We start from the raw sequence: 15,058 nt of genomic DNA on the forward strand, positions 1-15,058 counted from the left end.
ACACTGTAATAATTTCCTGTCAATTTATTGGCATTAATTGACTTAAAATACACACAGCTTTATGTCATTCTACTTTATGATGATTTTACAAGTCTAACTGACATGAAAGGTGCAGTGTTAGGTGTTTGTATTGTGTGAGCTCATTTCTTCCTAGAAGAAGAAGAGCAAGAAGTTCTCATAAGGTAAGTTGGTATTCATATGAATTAGTCATTTGTTTTTGAGTTGTGTCCTCACAACGCAGGAGTTAGGGACCTATTGTGTTCCGATATTAGAAGGACCTTGGACTGATGATAGACTATGTGGAATACAGTTTTCTGTTTTAGTTTAGAAAGTTGATGACGTGAAAACATTAACCGTTTTCTCCATTTTTTTCCCCAGAACTTTTGTTTCATTTTGCCACAATTTTTGTACCAATTCTTCTGTGGATTCTCACAACAGGTTTGTTTCTCTAGTTATTTGTTATAATGTAGTTTACATTTGCTATTAATAATTTACCTTTTTATGTACTGGATTGTAGAGATTAGAGAGGTATGTCCAAAGTAAAGTAAGAGGACTTGTTTTTCTGTTTGGGGTTTTTTGGGGGAGGGGGTGGCTCAACAGTTGATCTTTGCTTGGTTTTTGACAGTTGCAAATGTTTGCATCTGCTTTGGCAGTGTTCTTTCTTTAGAAATTTATTCAGTATATCCAGTTGGAGTTAAGATAACCTTTAAAAGAGTATTATGATTTTTTTCTTTGTCTTGGTGAATACAGTATTTTCCAATAATCCTAAAATGTTATAGTTTAACATTTTATCAAATAAAATCTCATACCTTTTCAGTTTCTCGGGTTGATTTTCTAAGAAAACTTTGATCTTTAAGCCGGCCACAGAGCTGTGATTCCTTTGGATAAAGCCCTCGATTGCCTGAGCAACTCGACATTTTTTGCCCTCTGTTGTTTTCTGAACATTTATTATGTAAAGAATTTGCTATATGCTAACTTGATATTTAAGTGGTGGGATGAGCAGGCGTGTTTGTCAGTTTAACAACTGAAATAGATTTTGCATTGCTTCTAATGGAGGTACAGCTAAATACAACAGCTGTAATACTTAGTGACTCAGAAATTTTCATAGTTAATCTGTGAGCAATTCAGTGATTTTTGCCAAGCTGAGCTTCTGGTGACATCACCACAAGTATTAAAGACTGAGTTTCTAAATTTCAAGGCATGCTTCATTCCTTGAGGTAGGAAGTGATTCTGATTTCTTGGCAGGGAACCTCCTCTTCTCAATGGGGAGTGACTGCTCTCTTTCTCTTGAACTTGCCTCTTTTCCGTTTGGTATGCTCTCTTGCATCAGTGCCATGTCATCAGCCACATGTTGCCAGTTCAGCAGATCACTTTATGAATTAATCATCGACTAGCTGTAGGAAGTGCCACCAGCCTTCTTGTATTCAAAGCGAACAGTATCAGTTTCAGAGTTGCATGAATTCTGATGTGTCTGCCTTTCTTGAACATTCAGATTATTGCTGATCAAAATGTTTCTAATTCCTCATTTAGATTAACGTGAATATTTAAAAAAGTGTTTCAAATTTTGTAGCAAAGTGCTAAAGGAAAGTTGGCTTAATCTGGTTAAAACATTCTTTATTTTAAAGGAGTCTGTTGCTTTGTTATCCTTTTAAAACATGTTTACCAAGCACAAGTTATATGAAGAAAGGAAAGCCTTATTCTTAATAAAGCCAGCTGAGAGTCCAAGGTCTGCTTAGGTTACCTGAACTGCTGAGGTTTGTTTCCATGAGAGTTGATATTTGGCTTCCTCAGTTGCTCATCTGGTATGTTCACTCATATAACAAATATTTCTTGAGTGTCTACTATGAGCCAGGCTAAGTGCTGGAGATACAACAGTGATCAAAAGTCATACCCCCATGGAGTTGCAGTATAGTGATGGGGGAAAGATAGGCAACAGTCGGACAAGTATATTGTCGGGTACTGATACGTGCTCTGAGGGGCAGGGAGAAGCATAATAAATGGATAGAGTGTAACTGGGGAAGAGGGCTCTGTTCAGAGAAGGTGATTTGGAAAGTTCTCTCTGAGGTGCCATTGGGGCAGAGATATGAAGGAGATGAGGAAAGAAGCTCTGCAGACATCTTAGGGGAAAAGTGTATCAGGTAAAAGGAAGGTCTCTGAGATGGTGACGTGATGTACAATATGTTTAGTTTTGAATCTGGCCTCGTGCTGAATGTAGCAACCTTTATTGCAAATATCTTTGGCGTACATATAGGTAGTCAGCCTTTTTTAACGGAGGTCCACACCCAGAGTTCCCTGCAACCCTGGAGCTTGGAGAGAGAGCTATGGAACATGTACAAATGGGACCAGGATTCTGGTTCTTTAAGCAGAAGGCAGCTCTTTCTTTAGCAAAGCTAGAATAGTACTGGTGTTTTTTTTCTTCATCAAAAGAAAATATTTGTCACAGGTTTAAGAAAAAACAGTATTATCAACTAAACCTATTGTTTGTTTTGAGAACATTCTCCTCTGATTATGCATTTAAGAATTACAATTCTCTCTCGTGTACCCTCAAAGTACCCTAGTGGAACATAAGTAGATCGATGCTTCTTTTGTTTGAATGAAATTCAAGACTAAATTAAACACCAATCAATCTGAGTTACTTTTTCAATTTTCTCGTTAGTGAAAATGAGTAGTTTCCGATGAAAGTGTAGCATTATGTGCCAACAGACTAGTCCTCGGCGTTGAGAATTAAAAGGAATATAACACCTTTTGGGGGTACTTTTTGATTCAGTTGAATATTTGTAGTGAGCTTAAATCTTTGTGTGAAGTATCTTCAAGTTCTATGTAGAGCCATATTTTTAACTTCGTTGAAAATGCTGCGTACATATGATCTTGCTTTATCTCTACTGCAGGCCAGAGTTATCCCTTCCTCTGGACTCCCCCAGTTCTTTGTACACTCACCACTCTGCTTCCCCCTCTAGAATTTGAGCTCCTTGGCAGACAGATCATGAGTCTCCTCTGTCCCCAGTACTTGTCACTTAGTAAGCACTCAGTAAATATTTTTGAAGTCAACTAATAAATGAACTGATGCTCTATTGAAGTTGTTCTCAACCTTTTTGAGTCAACCCCCATTATGATAGTAATTGTGCTTGAGTAGCCCATTGTTTGAAAATACATAAGTGTATTACTTAATGTCACATTTAAACAAGCATTTTATTAAAGAACATTTATATGTGTGAAAAGACACACGAATATGGGATTTGATTTCTTCAGGCCACAGATAATGGTTGTATGACAACATCTAGCACAGTGTAGAAAAATACTGAACTCAAGTATTTTCATCAAAATGAGGTTCAGAGAGTACCTTAATATTTTTTTCCATAAAGGAAAATTTGTAGTATTAGATCAGTCCTTTGCAAATGTGTTACAGCTTCCAATCTCTGTTCACTCAATGATCCAGTATTTACTGAATGCTTTCTTTATGCCAAGTTCTTTTCTAAGAGCTCAAGACTGTCAGAGAGTCCTCTCACCAAAGACCAGCAGGAACACACACACTTGTCGTGGGTCAAACTAGGTTTATTCCTCCATGCAACGAGTGAGAAGATACATCGAGAGGAACAGTGAGGCCTCTCAGGAAGACGGTGTTAGAAACGTCTTACAAGGTTTGGGCTTGAGTTAGGTCATTTGAAGAAGGACCTAGGAAGTGGGGCCTTGCTCTCGATTGGGTGCCATTCGTAAGCAGGGGTGGTTTTATGAGTGGGCATTTCAGTAACTTTGCTCCAGGAGGAATGATGACTAGAAGGAGGCTAGCGTTGTCATGGCTCAAGAAGCAAAAGCACCCATATTAAATGGGGATGGTGGTCGTTGTTGTGATTTGGACGATACTCATACTCTACGTTCAGGCATGATTACGGAGTGGTCTTGTTTCTGTTCTGATCCATCCTGGTCACAGAATGGCCTTGTTCGATGTTGCAGTTCTGTGAAATGTGCATGTTTGATAGGAGGGCACCCACCCATGCTAGGCCAGCTCCTGGATGTCAAGGGCTGCTTGGCTCTTTCTCACTTAAAGCTGTCAAAAAAAAAACAAAAACAAATGAAAATCCTTGCCCTTCTAAAGCTTAAATCATAACGTGAAGAAACAGTAGGCATAATAAATGTATAGTGGAAGTTAGAAGGCGATTGGTACTGTAGAGGGAAAAAATAAAAGAGTATAAAGGGGGAAAATGTGCCTGGGAGAGAGGGAATGGCAAGTTAAATCAAGGATGGTCTCACTGAGAAGGTGACATCTGAGCTGAGATTTGAAGGCAGTGAGGGAGTACTTTCTGAAGGGAAAATGTTCCAGACACGGGCAACAGCCAGCTGAAAGGAGGTCTTAAGTCAGAGTTGTGCTTGACATGTTGGAGGTATGGAGAGGAAGTCACTGCTGCTGGAGTAGAATGAGCGAGGAGCAAGGGAGGTTAGAGATGGGGTCGCACAGGTGGGAGAAGACAGATTGAGTGGGGCTTTATAGCCGCCCCATAGGAGAAACTTTTTTTTCAAACTTTCAGAGATAAGGACATTCATTGGAGAGTTTGAAAAAAAGTGCTGACTTGACTTATTTTCTAAGAGTGCTACTTGGGCCACTGTGTTGAGATTAGACTTTAGGTCATGGGGAGCAGCAGGGAGACCATTTCGGAGGCTTGCAGGGTGGTCACAGTGGAGGTGCTGAGAAGTGATCTGGTTCTGAGTGTATTGGAAGGCAGTGCCAGTAAACACTTCTTACTTGATTGGATATAGAGGTGTGAAAAAGCAGAGTCAAGAATCCAAGATTTTGGTTCTTATTGATCAGAAAGGTTTAGTTGCCCTTTCGTGAGATGGGGAAGACTTCAGGAGGAACAGGTTTGTGGTGAGGGCAGGTCTGGAGTCCACTTCTGGACGTAACTTTGAAGTACGCCAGACACTCAAGAGGACATGTCAAATGAGTAATTGGATATATGGGGACAGGTCTGGGCTAGAGATAGATTTGGGAGAATTTTCCGTGAATGGCTGGTATTAAAACCACAGGACTGAATGAGATCACCTAGAGAGTGGGTATAAATAAAGTTCCAAACACTGAGTTCTGGAACACTCCAACAGAAGGCTCAGGGAAAATAGACTGACAAGGAATAGCTAGTGAGGTAAGAAAAGAATAACCCATTTTCAAATATTTCTTTGACCACCTAAGTGATACCGGGCACCAAGGTAGATGTTAGAGTCACAAACATTGTGGAGCCACTCACTGCAGCAGGAAACATAGGAGAAAGCAGATTTAAGGGGAAAGCTAATGAGTTTGGTTTTAGACATTTTGAGTTTTAGGTGCCTATGGGACAGCCAGCAGACAGTTGGAAATTTGAGTCTGAAGCCTAGGAAATTCAGGACCAGAGAGAGTGTCCACATACATATATTTAGCTTTGTTTTTCTGAATACATTTATTTAATCCTTAGTAAATGGCCACGTTCAGTAGTATAAATATATCCTGGAGGTGATAGTGATATTTAAAGCCATGTAAAGTATTAAACAAACAAACAAACAAAAACCTGTGAGACAGACTGGCCACTGCCTATATTTAGTTTCCCTGAGGGGTTTCTGACTTACACTTGTTTGATCTTTGTTACCTGAAAAATCTTTTAACAGGTCATTAGTTGATACCTGTTAGAAATAGAGCTTACAGAGTGTAAACATTCTGAGTAAGATCCTATTCAAAGGGCATATTAATATGCTCTACAATATGGTAGTTGCTTTTCTATGGTTACCCGTCCGAGTGACCTTTTTTACAGTACCTCCTTTGCTATTATTACAAAAACTAGGAAAAGAAACTCTTGTTTTAGTTTGTGCTTTCTTCAAACACATAAATATCCTCTCGCAGATGATTGTTACATAAATTTCTTTCTTCCATTGTTTGTCATTTCAGCCACTGTATGATGCCGCTTACCTCACGATGTATAATATCTGCTTCACGTCTTTGCCCATTCTGGCCTACAGTCTATTGGAACAGCACATCAACATTGACACTCTGACCTCAGATCCACGATTGTATATGTAAGTTGAACATGACAGGTAAAGCCCCCTCATACTCTCAAGGTTGTGGGTTTCTTTTCATCTGCACGAGCGTAACAACAGAACTGCCCACCTGGTTTGATCACATGGTCCTGTTCTCAGTTTTTATCTACTTAAACCAGACCATTCAACAGGAAAATGACATATTTGCTAGGCGTAGATCCTGTACTTGAATGCTTGTGAATCATTTACTGTATTTTACCATGCATAATGCGCTCCCTTGTATAAAGCGCACCCACGTTTTCAGCCCAAACTTTCAGGGGGAAAATACTTCATTTTAATTTTTTAATTCAAATTTTTATTTGTTTATGTTTGGGTACTTGTTTTTTGTATTATAAAGGAATTTTAGCATTTATTTTTTAACATATTATGGGAAAAGAAATTTTATATACCGGTAACAAATTTACAATATTTACACATCATAAAAGGCCAAGAACTCTTTGTTGCAAGTTTGTTATAAGTTCAACAAAACCGATTATCGTATTCCAGAATATTATTTTGCATACGGATATCATTATTGATTTATAGTTACACTTTTAACTCATTAAGTATAAATAAAAGAATTAAAAACATGTATATAGATAGGAAATTAGTCTTACCATGTGTCATATGCATCGTTATTCTTCCCTCACAAATTTGGGCAAAAAAATGCACATTATACACGGCAAAATATGGTAGTTCAAAATGTTAATTTACAACAGATTATAAGCACTGCTAAATAGTGCGTAGGAAATCTGTAGAGAGACTTGGGTGGTTTATTTGTATGACATGAAGGAGCACAGATTGAGGGATTTCTTTAAACAGAATGAGTTATAAAACTCATTTAGTAATTGTTTGATTGAACTAGTTAGAAAACATATCATTTTTAAGGTATTTATTATGGAAATTTTCAAACATGCATAGAAGTAGCAAAACTATTTTTTAAAGATTTTTTATTTTTTTGGCATTAATTTTTTTAATGTTTTATTTTTCAATTACAGTTGATATACAACATTATATTAGTTTCAGGGGTACTACATAGTGATTAGACATTTATGTAACTTACAAGTGATCACCCCGATACATCTAGTACTCATGTGACACCGTACACAGTTACTACAGTATTATTGACTCTATTCCTCATGCTGTACCCTACATCCCCATGACTACTTTGCAACAACTAATTTGGACTTCTTAATCCCTTCCTTTTTTTCACCCACCCCGACCCCACCTTACCGTCTGGCAACCATCAAAATATTCTCTGTATCTATGAGTGTTTCTATTTTGTTTCTTTGTTCTTTAGATTCCACATATAAGCAAAATCACATTGCATCTGTCATTCATTGTCTGACGTACTGCATTCAGCACTACACCCTCCAGGTCCATCCATGCCGCCGCAGATGGCCAGAGCCCATTCCCTTCCAGGGCCGAGCAGTATTTCATTGCATATATGTACCACCTCCTCTTTACCCATTCATCCATTAACAGGCTCGCAGGCTGCCTCCGCATCCTGGCCATTGTAAACAATTCTGCAATGAACATATGGACGCACATGTCCCCTGGAAGTAACGTTTTTGGGTTTCTTCGGATAAATACCCAGAAGTGGGATTGCTGGGTCCTTCTTTCTCTGTTGTTATAGCCTTTGTTTAAAGTCTATTTTGTCCAGTATAAGTATTGCTACCCCAGCTTTTTTTTCATATTCGTAAAATCTCTTTACTTTTAGTCTGTGTGTCTTTCTTTCAGTCTGAAGTGAGTCTCTTGTAGGTAGCCCCCAGTACTCAATACCAACTGAACAAGGCTCGTTGCATTTACACTACAAAGGTGTTTTCTTATTCCATACAGCACAGTGACATTCTTGGGAGTATTGACAACTGGTGTACTAGTTGAGTGATTAGATACCTTTTGATAAATGTTCAGCGTAATTTGGAATAGAGGCCAAAAGAATTCTATGCACAAATCCATCTCCTTTCTGCAGCTCTGCTCCATTAGCATCAGTAGCCTTATTTAGCATTTTGACTCGTACGGAGAAGATTGTGCTATTTTTGGCAGGTTTTAAACTTTTGATCTGTGCACCTGCTGTTTGTCAAAGCATGACTGTATAGTTTCAAACATGTTACTTGACTCAGTTGAAAAAATATAAAGGGTACCCCACGACCTAAAAAAGTTTCAATTCCCAGGAAGAAATCTTGATTAAAAGAACTATTTTAACAATTATAGTTGGAAAGCTGAGGTAGCTTGGTTGAGAGCAAATGATTTGAAGTCAAATAAATCTAGGATTGTATGCTAGCTCTGTGCCTTACTAAATGAGTGAACTCTGGCATGCTGCTACACTAGTGGTTCCCAAACTTTACTGCACAGTAGAATCACCTGGGGAGCTTTCAAAATATCCTGATGCCCAGGTTATGCCTCATACCAGTTAAATCAGAATGAAGTTGGGAGCCAGGCATCAGTGTTTCGAAAGATCCCCAGGTGACTCCAATGTGCCAAAGTTTGGGAACCATTATGACACGCCTTTTTGAGGCTCTTTATTACTTGTAGATGGGACTGATAAGAATACCTATCTCATGTGGTTCTTATGTGGATAAAAATGGGTAATATCTATAAAACTCTTAACTCAGTTTCCTGGCATATAATAAGTACCCAGTGGATGGGATCTAATTATTATTGATTATATTATTGTTGTCGGGTGCCCAGAATTTTAACTTAGAAGTTCACCCCAGGGCGTCAGTCAGGAGGTGCTTGCACAGAGACAACCCTGCAGCTCAGTCTGGCCTTTTACTAAGAAACAAAAGCCTTCCTTCCAGTCCCTAAGGGAGCTAGCTCCCTTCCTTATACCAGGGTCTCTTTTGGCATTTCACCATATCTTTAAATAAACAGCCTACAGAGATTCATTAACCTGTGTTTCTTCTCATTTCTCAATAGGAAAATTTCTGGCAATGCCATGTTACAGTTGGGCCCTTTCTTATATTGGACATTTCTGGCTGCATTTGAAGGAACAGTGTTCTTCTTTGGGACTTACTTTCTTTTTCAAACTTCATCCCTAGAAGATAATGCAAAGGTGAAAAAAGATTTTCATTACGTCTTTTGGTATTGTAAGCATGGCTTATCTTTTTTCCATAGGCACTGGATCTGTCACTCACGTACTCTAGCGGTAATCATTTTCCAAACTTTCTTAAGGTACATTATTTAGTCCTCACAACGTTTTTAGAACCATAAAAGTGCGGAAGTAAGAAATCACTTCCTGTGTGCATGGCTAACTAGAGGGCTTATGTACAGACCATCTGGAAGCTAAAGTTGGCCGTAATTTTTATTGGATGAACAGAGTTCTTGGGACTTCAGACTTTGGAGCTCTACTCTTTGATGTGAGCAAGCAAAGTCTGGCCCCACTCAGTTCTCATTGTTAGTGACCTTCCATGCTTAGAGTTCAAGGGGCTAACTGCCTATCTTTGGAATTTCCTTGTCTTCCTCCCTCCCTTCCACAAGGTGGCACAGTGTTTTGCAGAAAGGCTATCCTAGTGCCTTCCCAGCCAGCACCCACATAAGTCAGCACCTGCATTGGGATATTTTGCCCTGGCCGTGCTGTCAGAGAGCATTGCTGATGGGGTGAGGTCTTCCCGCAGCCACTCAGTGGGACATCAAACCCACTACCTTGCATGCTGCTTTCACTATGTCCTCTGCTATTTCTGGGCTTTCTCTTTTTTTTTAATTTTTTTTTTATTTTAAGTGTGTTTTTCCAGGACCCGTCGGCTCCAAGTCAAGTACTGTTTCAAGGTAGTTGTGGAGGGCGCAGCTCACAGTGGCCCATGTGGGGATTGAACCAGCAACCCTGGTGTTACAAGCATCACGCTCTAAAACTGAGCTAACCGGCCACTCTGGGCTTCCTCTTTTGTGGTCACTCATTCTTTACTCATAACATGAAGCAAAGCTGAGATTCAAAAAGAACTTACTGAGTATAACGACTGTGTCTAGAACCTAGACAGTCAACATCTGTTACAAGCGTGATAGGCTCTGTGGATTTGAATGATACTTTGAAATTAGGTACTACAGGCAAAACCTCTAATTTGGACTGACAAGTCAGTTTAGTATGAATCCATTAAAATTGCTGATCACCAAGTAACTTGTGAGGAAACACAGATCTTGTCCTTCAGTAGCGCTTGCCAAGAAGCATGCCCTTCTACATTTCTCTGTGTGTCCTCTGGCCAGTCACTTCAGCTTTCCAGGTCAACTGTGCCCATCAGTAAGAAGAAGGGATTGGGGGCAGCCGGATGGCTCAGTTGATTAGAGCGTGAGCTCTGAACCACAGGATTGCCGGTTCGATCCCCACATGGGCCAGTGAGCTGTGCCCTCCACAACTAGATTGAAGACAACAAGCTGCCGCTGAGCTTCCGGAGAGGCAGCCAGATGGCTCAGCTGGTTAGAGCGCGAGCTCTCAACAACAAGGTTGCTGGTTCCATTCCCACATGGGATGGTGGGCTGCACCCCCTGCAACTAAAGATTGAAAACGGCGACAGGACTTGGAGCTGAGTTGCGCCCTCCACAACTAGATTGAAGGACAACAACTTGGAGCTGACGGGCCCTGGAGAAACTCAGTGTTCCCCAATATTCCCCAGTAAAAATTATGAAGAAGAAAAAAAGATGGGATTGGATTTTATGCTTCTCAGATCCCTTCAACTTTATGACTGAATCTGACTTTTTGTTTTATTTTTATTGGCACATAAATTATATAGAGCTGACTCTTGCTTTTAAAAAACTTTGCTGCTAAATAGGCGGATACTGTCCTGTAGTCCTGTTGACATGGTTCGTTTGCTCAACAACTTCTTCAGGTGGTATATGGGGAGCCTTAGCCCTGCCTGTGTCCAATTCATCACCTATTTTGAGTTCCTGGTGTCCAGATTAATTTTAATTAGATATTACTGTATATGTCATCATCCTTCTAAATGTTTGCTAAAATTACAATTAAGTATTAGGACTGCTATCAGCAACTAAACTTAACGCTCATGTATGATTTGATCAATTTTTTTTTTTGCTTCTATTAACCTTAATTTCTTGTTTTTATTTTTTGAAAACCTTTTACATTTCATTTTCTGTTTTAACATTACGCATTCAGATCTTGACAGCATTTGGTAAGCATATGTGCCATTCATTGCCATCATTTGGATTTTTACATGGTCTCTGCTTTTCTTTGATGTGCACACGCTGACAGCTCTAATATTTACAGTCAAAAAGTAGACTCTGTTTTAAAAATGTGAGTCCATTTCTCTGCAAATTCTTATTTCAGAGCTTTAGTTTTATATTGTAGGAAAAGCCCGTATCAATCTTCAAAAATGTGAGTCCTCCAGTGATTTGCTTTGATGAACATTATTGTTTGTAGAACAGGGTTTTCTTTTGTTTTCTGCCTTTATCATACCGGTGTTTTCCCTGTTTGATGCTGCATGGAGTAATGGAAATAAATTCTACCAACCGCAAATGTAGTGCATCTAACCAAGAAAATTTACGGTCACAGTAAAAGCCAGCCGTTTGGCCTGGTCTTTTGGCCAGATATTTCCCTAAATAAGTCATAGAGAAATCTTTAGCAGTTACACACAAGATTAAACTTGGTTTTTTTGGTTTTTATTAAGCAGGCTTGTGTATTCTTGGTACATGTAATTGTTCAATGTTTTTCAGGTCTATGGCAACTGGACTTTTGGAACCATTGTTTTTACAGTCCTAGTTTTCACTGTAACTCTGAAGGTTAGATTTTTATTTATTCTAAATATTTACCACCCTTTTGTAATAGTTTCTGGTCTTAATCTTTATTTTTATTACAGGCTGTTATCCAAGTCTGAATACTTACTAAGATATATATGATATTAGAGATTTGGGCATTTTATACCATTTGTGATTTATTGTTTATTGTATATTGTCTATCCTCTTTAAAGTTATATATCTGTTTAAGAATGCCAGGCCTAGAAAAGAATATGTGTATGAACTAATCAGGAACAGTTTTGGGGACACAAAACACCGAGAGTTGTTAGATGGGCGGGGGGGAGGGGGTTGGGGATGGGGGGAAGGGTGAAGGGATTGAGGGGCGGCTGGTGACCACAGGATGGCCTCAGGGTTTTTTGAGAATTACTTTGGGGAACTTATTCAATAGTGTTTGGGGATTTTGTTGGGTGTCCGATGGACATGTGTCCTGTTTGGGAGACCACCTCAGGGATGCTGTGGATGCCTGGTCATGGCATTGTACACCAGAGGCTGGACATTAATGAATGCCAACTATAATTTTATGTGTATAATGTGATGGCTCGGTGTGAGGTCGGGGTGGTGGGGGAGGGGAGGAGGGGGGTTCACAGTGTGAGGGATGTAAAAAAAATAAAAAAAAATAAAAAAAAAAGAATGCCAGGCCTTTAAGGAATTTGGGTACTTAAGATAGTTGAATAGGTGTCCATGAGCAAAATATGTATGCAAAAGAGCTTGGTAATGATGAAATTTTATATAATGTATTCATCACTGAAATTTACCCATATTGGTAATGAAATGCATAAAAATATACAGCAGATAATATACAAGAAGGGGAGTTTGGGCAGAATCACTGGCAGCCATATAATAATGGCTCTGACGCCATGATGAATGCTACCCTTCATTTTCCTAAGTTGAGACTCTTCTGACAGTTGGAAACATAATCAAATTTTTTTGATCATTCCAGTAAGAAACACCTCACATGGGATCCAAGAATGAGTATGTTCAAATGAATTACAGTATGCCTAGTCTAGGTCAGAACTCCAATTCAGAAGTATAATTGACAATAGATTTCTAATCATTTCCCCTCTAAATTTTTATTTCTGGGTAATTTCTTATACCAACCAGAACTAGCATGTTTGCATCTACTATTTCAATAGTATTTTACGACTACAAAAAGACGTTACCACTTGCCTCACTTTAGCTACTCACTAGCAAGGTGTCGTCAGGCAAGAGGCTTCCTTTCTCAGACCTCCCTTTCCTCTTCTATAAAATGGAGATAAAAGTAGCACCCACCTCTCTTAGGTTCTTCTGTGAGAAGTCAATGGTGATACATTTAAAGTACTTAGAATGGAGTCCAGCATATAGAATGTGCCCAGCTCAGTAAGTGCTAGTTGTTGTTTATTATTATGTTTCAAAGGATCATGTTATGAAATGGAAGCCTCCCCCTCTTTTTTCCCCCTGGCCTTGTGTCTGGCCCCAGGGCTTCCAAGTGTCCTTCATAAAGTTGGCCTTACTGTAGCATTTTTCACGTGTCCACTCCCTCTTCTTTGGATGGGTGTTACTGTGACCTTTTCACTAGCAGCCCAGAGGGTGAGAACCCGATACTGGGCTACATTAACAATGTTATCAACATCCTGTTTGTGAGTGAGAAACTGTAATGGAAAGATGAGGACCGTGTGTCACAGCAAGTAACAAAACTGAGATACCACCTCCTCTTCAGTCATTAAATGCCCTGGATATTATTAGTCCTTGTGGCCCAGAAATTTGAAACAAGCAAAACAGACCATACTTTTTGTGTTTAGATTGCATTTGAAAATCCCAGTTTCCACAATCTGAAGAAACAATCAGCCCTGGCAGGAACATGAAGGGATTAATATCTAAGGCAACTGAAAATGTTATTAATGTAATTGAGTAGGTAAGGGTTTTGCAGTTGAAAGGCACACTACATAGTCAGACCCACGATCTGTTGCTCCATGATGCAGGTGTATCGAGCTAGTTTCCTTGGCATTTTGTAACCCCCTTCTGTTGGATTAGAAATACCATGACTCCTTTATATAGTTTGCATATCCTTCCTAGCTACCCAGGTCTTCCTTCTCCTATTGCTTTTCATTATACCTGCCTCCACCAGTTAGGCCTTCTCCTTCTGCCATCATCTCCCTGGCTGCCACTACCTGCAGCCTTGGGCCTCCAGACTCCTGGATGTTACCATTACCTCATTCTTTGCCCTTCCTTCAATAGTGAGACATCTGTAGCCCCATGCCTTCTGGCTGCTTACTTAACCCCATCTCCACACCTATACTCTAGAGCCTAGAGGCCGTGGGGCAGAGTTCAGCTCTTTCATACCGTAGCTCTTTGTAAAGCCTGGACTCTGTTCTACCTTTAGTTCCATTCTTTTCTTGAAGTTTGGCCCAAGCTACATCCTCCCATAGGTATTATATTGTATACAAGTCATCAGATACCATAGTATATTATTGCCAGGTGCAATTTGTACCCATCACGAAATCTCTTGTGTTCTCTTTTCAGCTTGCCTTGGATACTCGCTTCTGGACGTGGATAAATCATTTTGTGATTTGGGGTTCTTTAACCTTTTATGTGTTTTTCTCATTCTTCTGGGGAGGAATCATTTGGTAAGCAGCTATATATGTGTGAGTTTTACGTAAATAATAAAATAGGTATATGTAAGCTCGCGGGCAAGGATGCTAATTTTGAATTCCCAGAATTTCAGTTGTAAACAAAAATGACTAAATAAAATATCCACAATAAAAAAATAGGTATATGGGTATATATAAGTTGTATATGCAAGCGTTAATTATATGCTTTTAAAGTTTTGATCATGATGGCTGGTCTTCAGTATAAATGGACTGGAAGTCACTTCTAGCCAATAACACTGCTAATTTCAAGTAAGAAATCAAATACAAGTAAATACACTGCACGGGTTACTCAAAAGACCTCCCTTCTGGTAGCCCCTATCAAATCTTTCAACATGAAAGTGTGTAAACATCTCTCTATGAGGTGAAACTGTAATTTCTAGCATGATCTCCCATGTGATTTCTGGTAGAAATATTCATCCTGTAAAGTTTCTACACAATGTAGTGGCTGATAGATAGCATTATTATCTATTTAGACCCTATTCTCTCCTTATGGTATATAACTGTCATTTATGTCACTGCAGATGTGCTCATGGTATAGAATGTATACCACTTAATACTCAGAGACTTATATCTTGAAATCACCTCATTGTTTTGTGGGTAATGGCAGAATCTACAGCTTGGCCTTAAAGTTCATTCAGTTCATTTTGGTTTAATAC

The 15,058-nt window shown here is 39.3% G+C and overlaps 1 protein-coding gene across 6 annotated transcripts in view; it reads left to right on the forward strand.

The window, feature by feature from the left end:
• The window catches only part of ATP11C (ATPase phospholipid transporting 11C (ATP11C blood group)), a 160,536-nt gene that overhangs the window by 132,523 nt on the left and 12,955 nt on the right, over positions 1–15,058 (forward strand). For all 6 annotated transcript variants that reach the window (XM_081043637.1, XM_081043640.1, XM_081043636.1 and 3 more), the window contains 5 exons: positions 379–438; positions 5,906–6,033; positions 8,953–9,088; positions 11,695–11,760; positions 14,275–14,378. In XM_081043637.1, the coding sequence (XP_080899763.1) occupies positions 379–438; positions 5,906–6,033; positions 8,953–9,088; positions 11,695–11,760; positions 14,275–14,378 (494 nt within the window). The remainder of the gene's footprint in view (positions 1–378; positions 439–5,905; positions 6,034–8,952; positions 9,089–11,694; positions 11,761–14,274; positions 14,379–15,058) is intronic.

This window comes from Rhinolophus hipposideros, assembly GCF_964194185.1.
Source record: "Rhinolophus hipposideros genome assembly, chromosome: X".
Lineage (NCBI taxonomy): Eukaryota > Metazoa > Chordata > Mammalia > Chiroptera > Rhinolophidae > Rhinolophus > Rhinolophus hipposideros.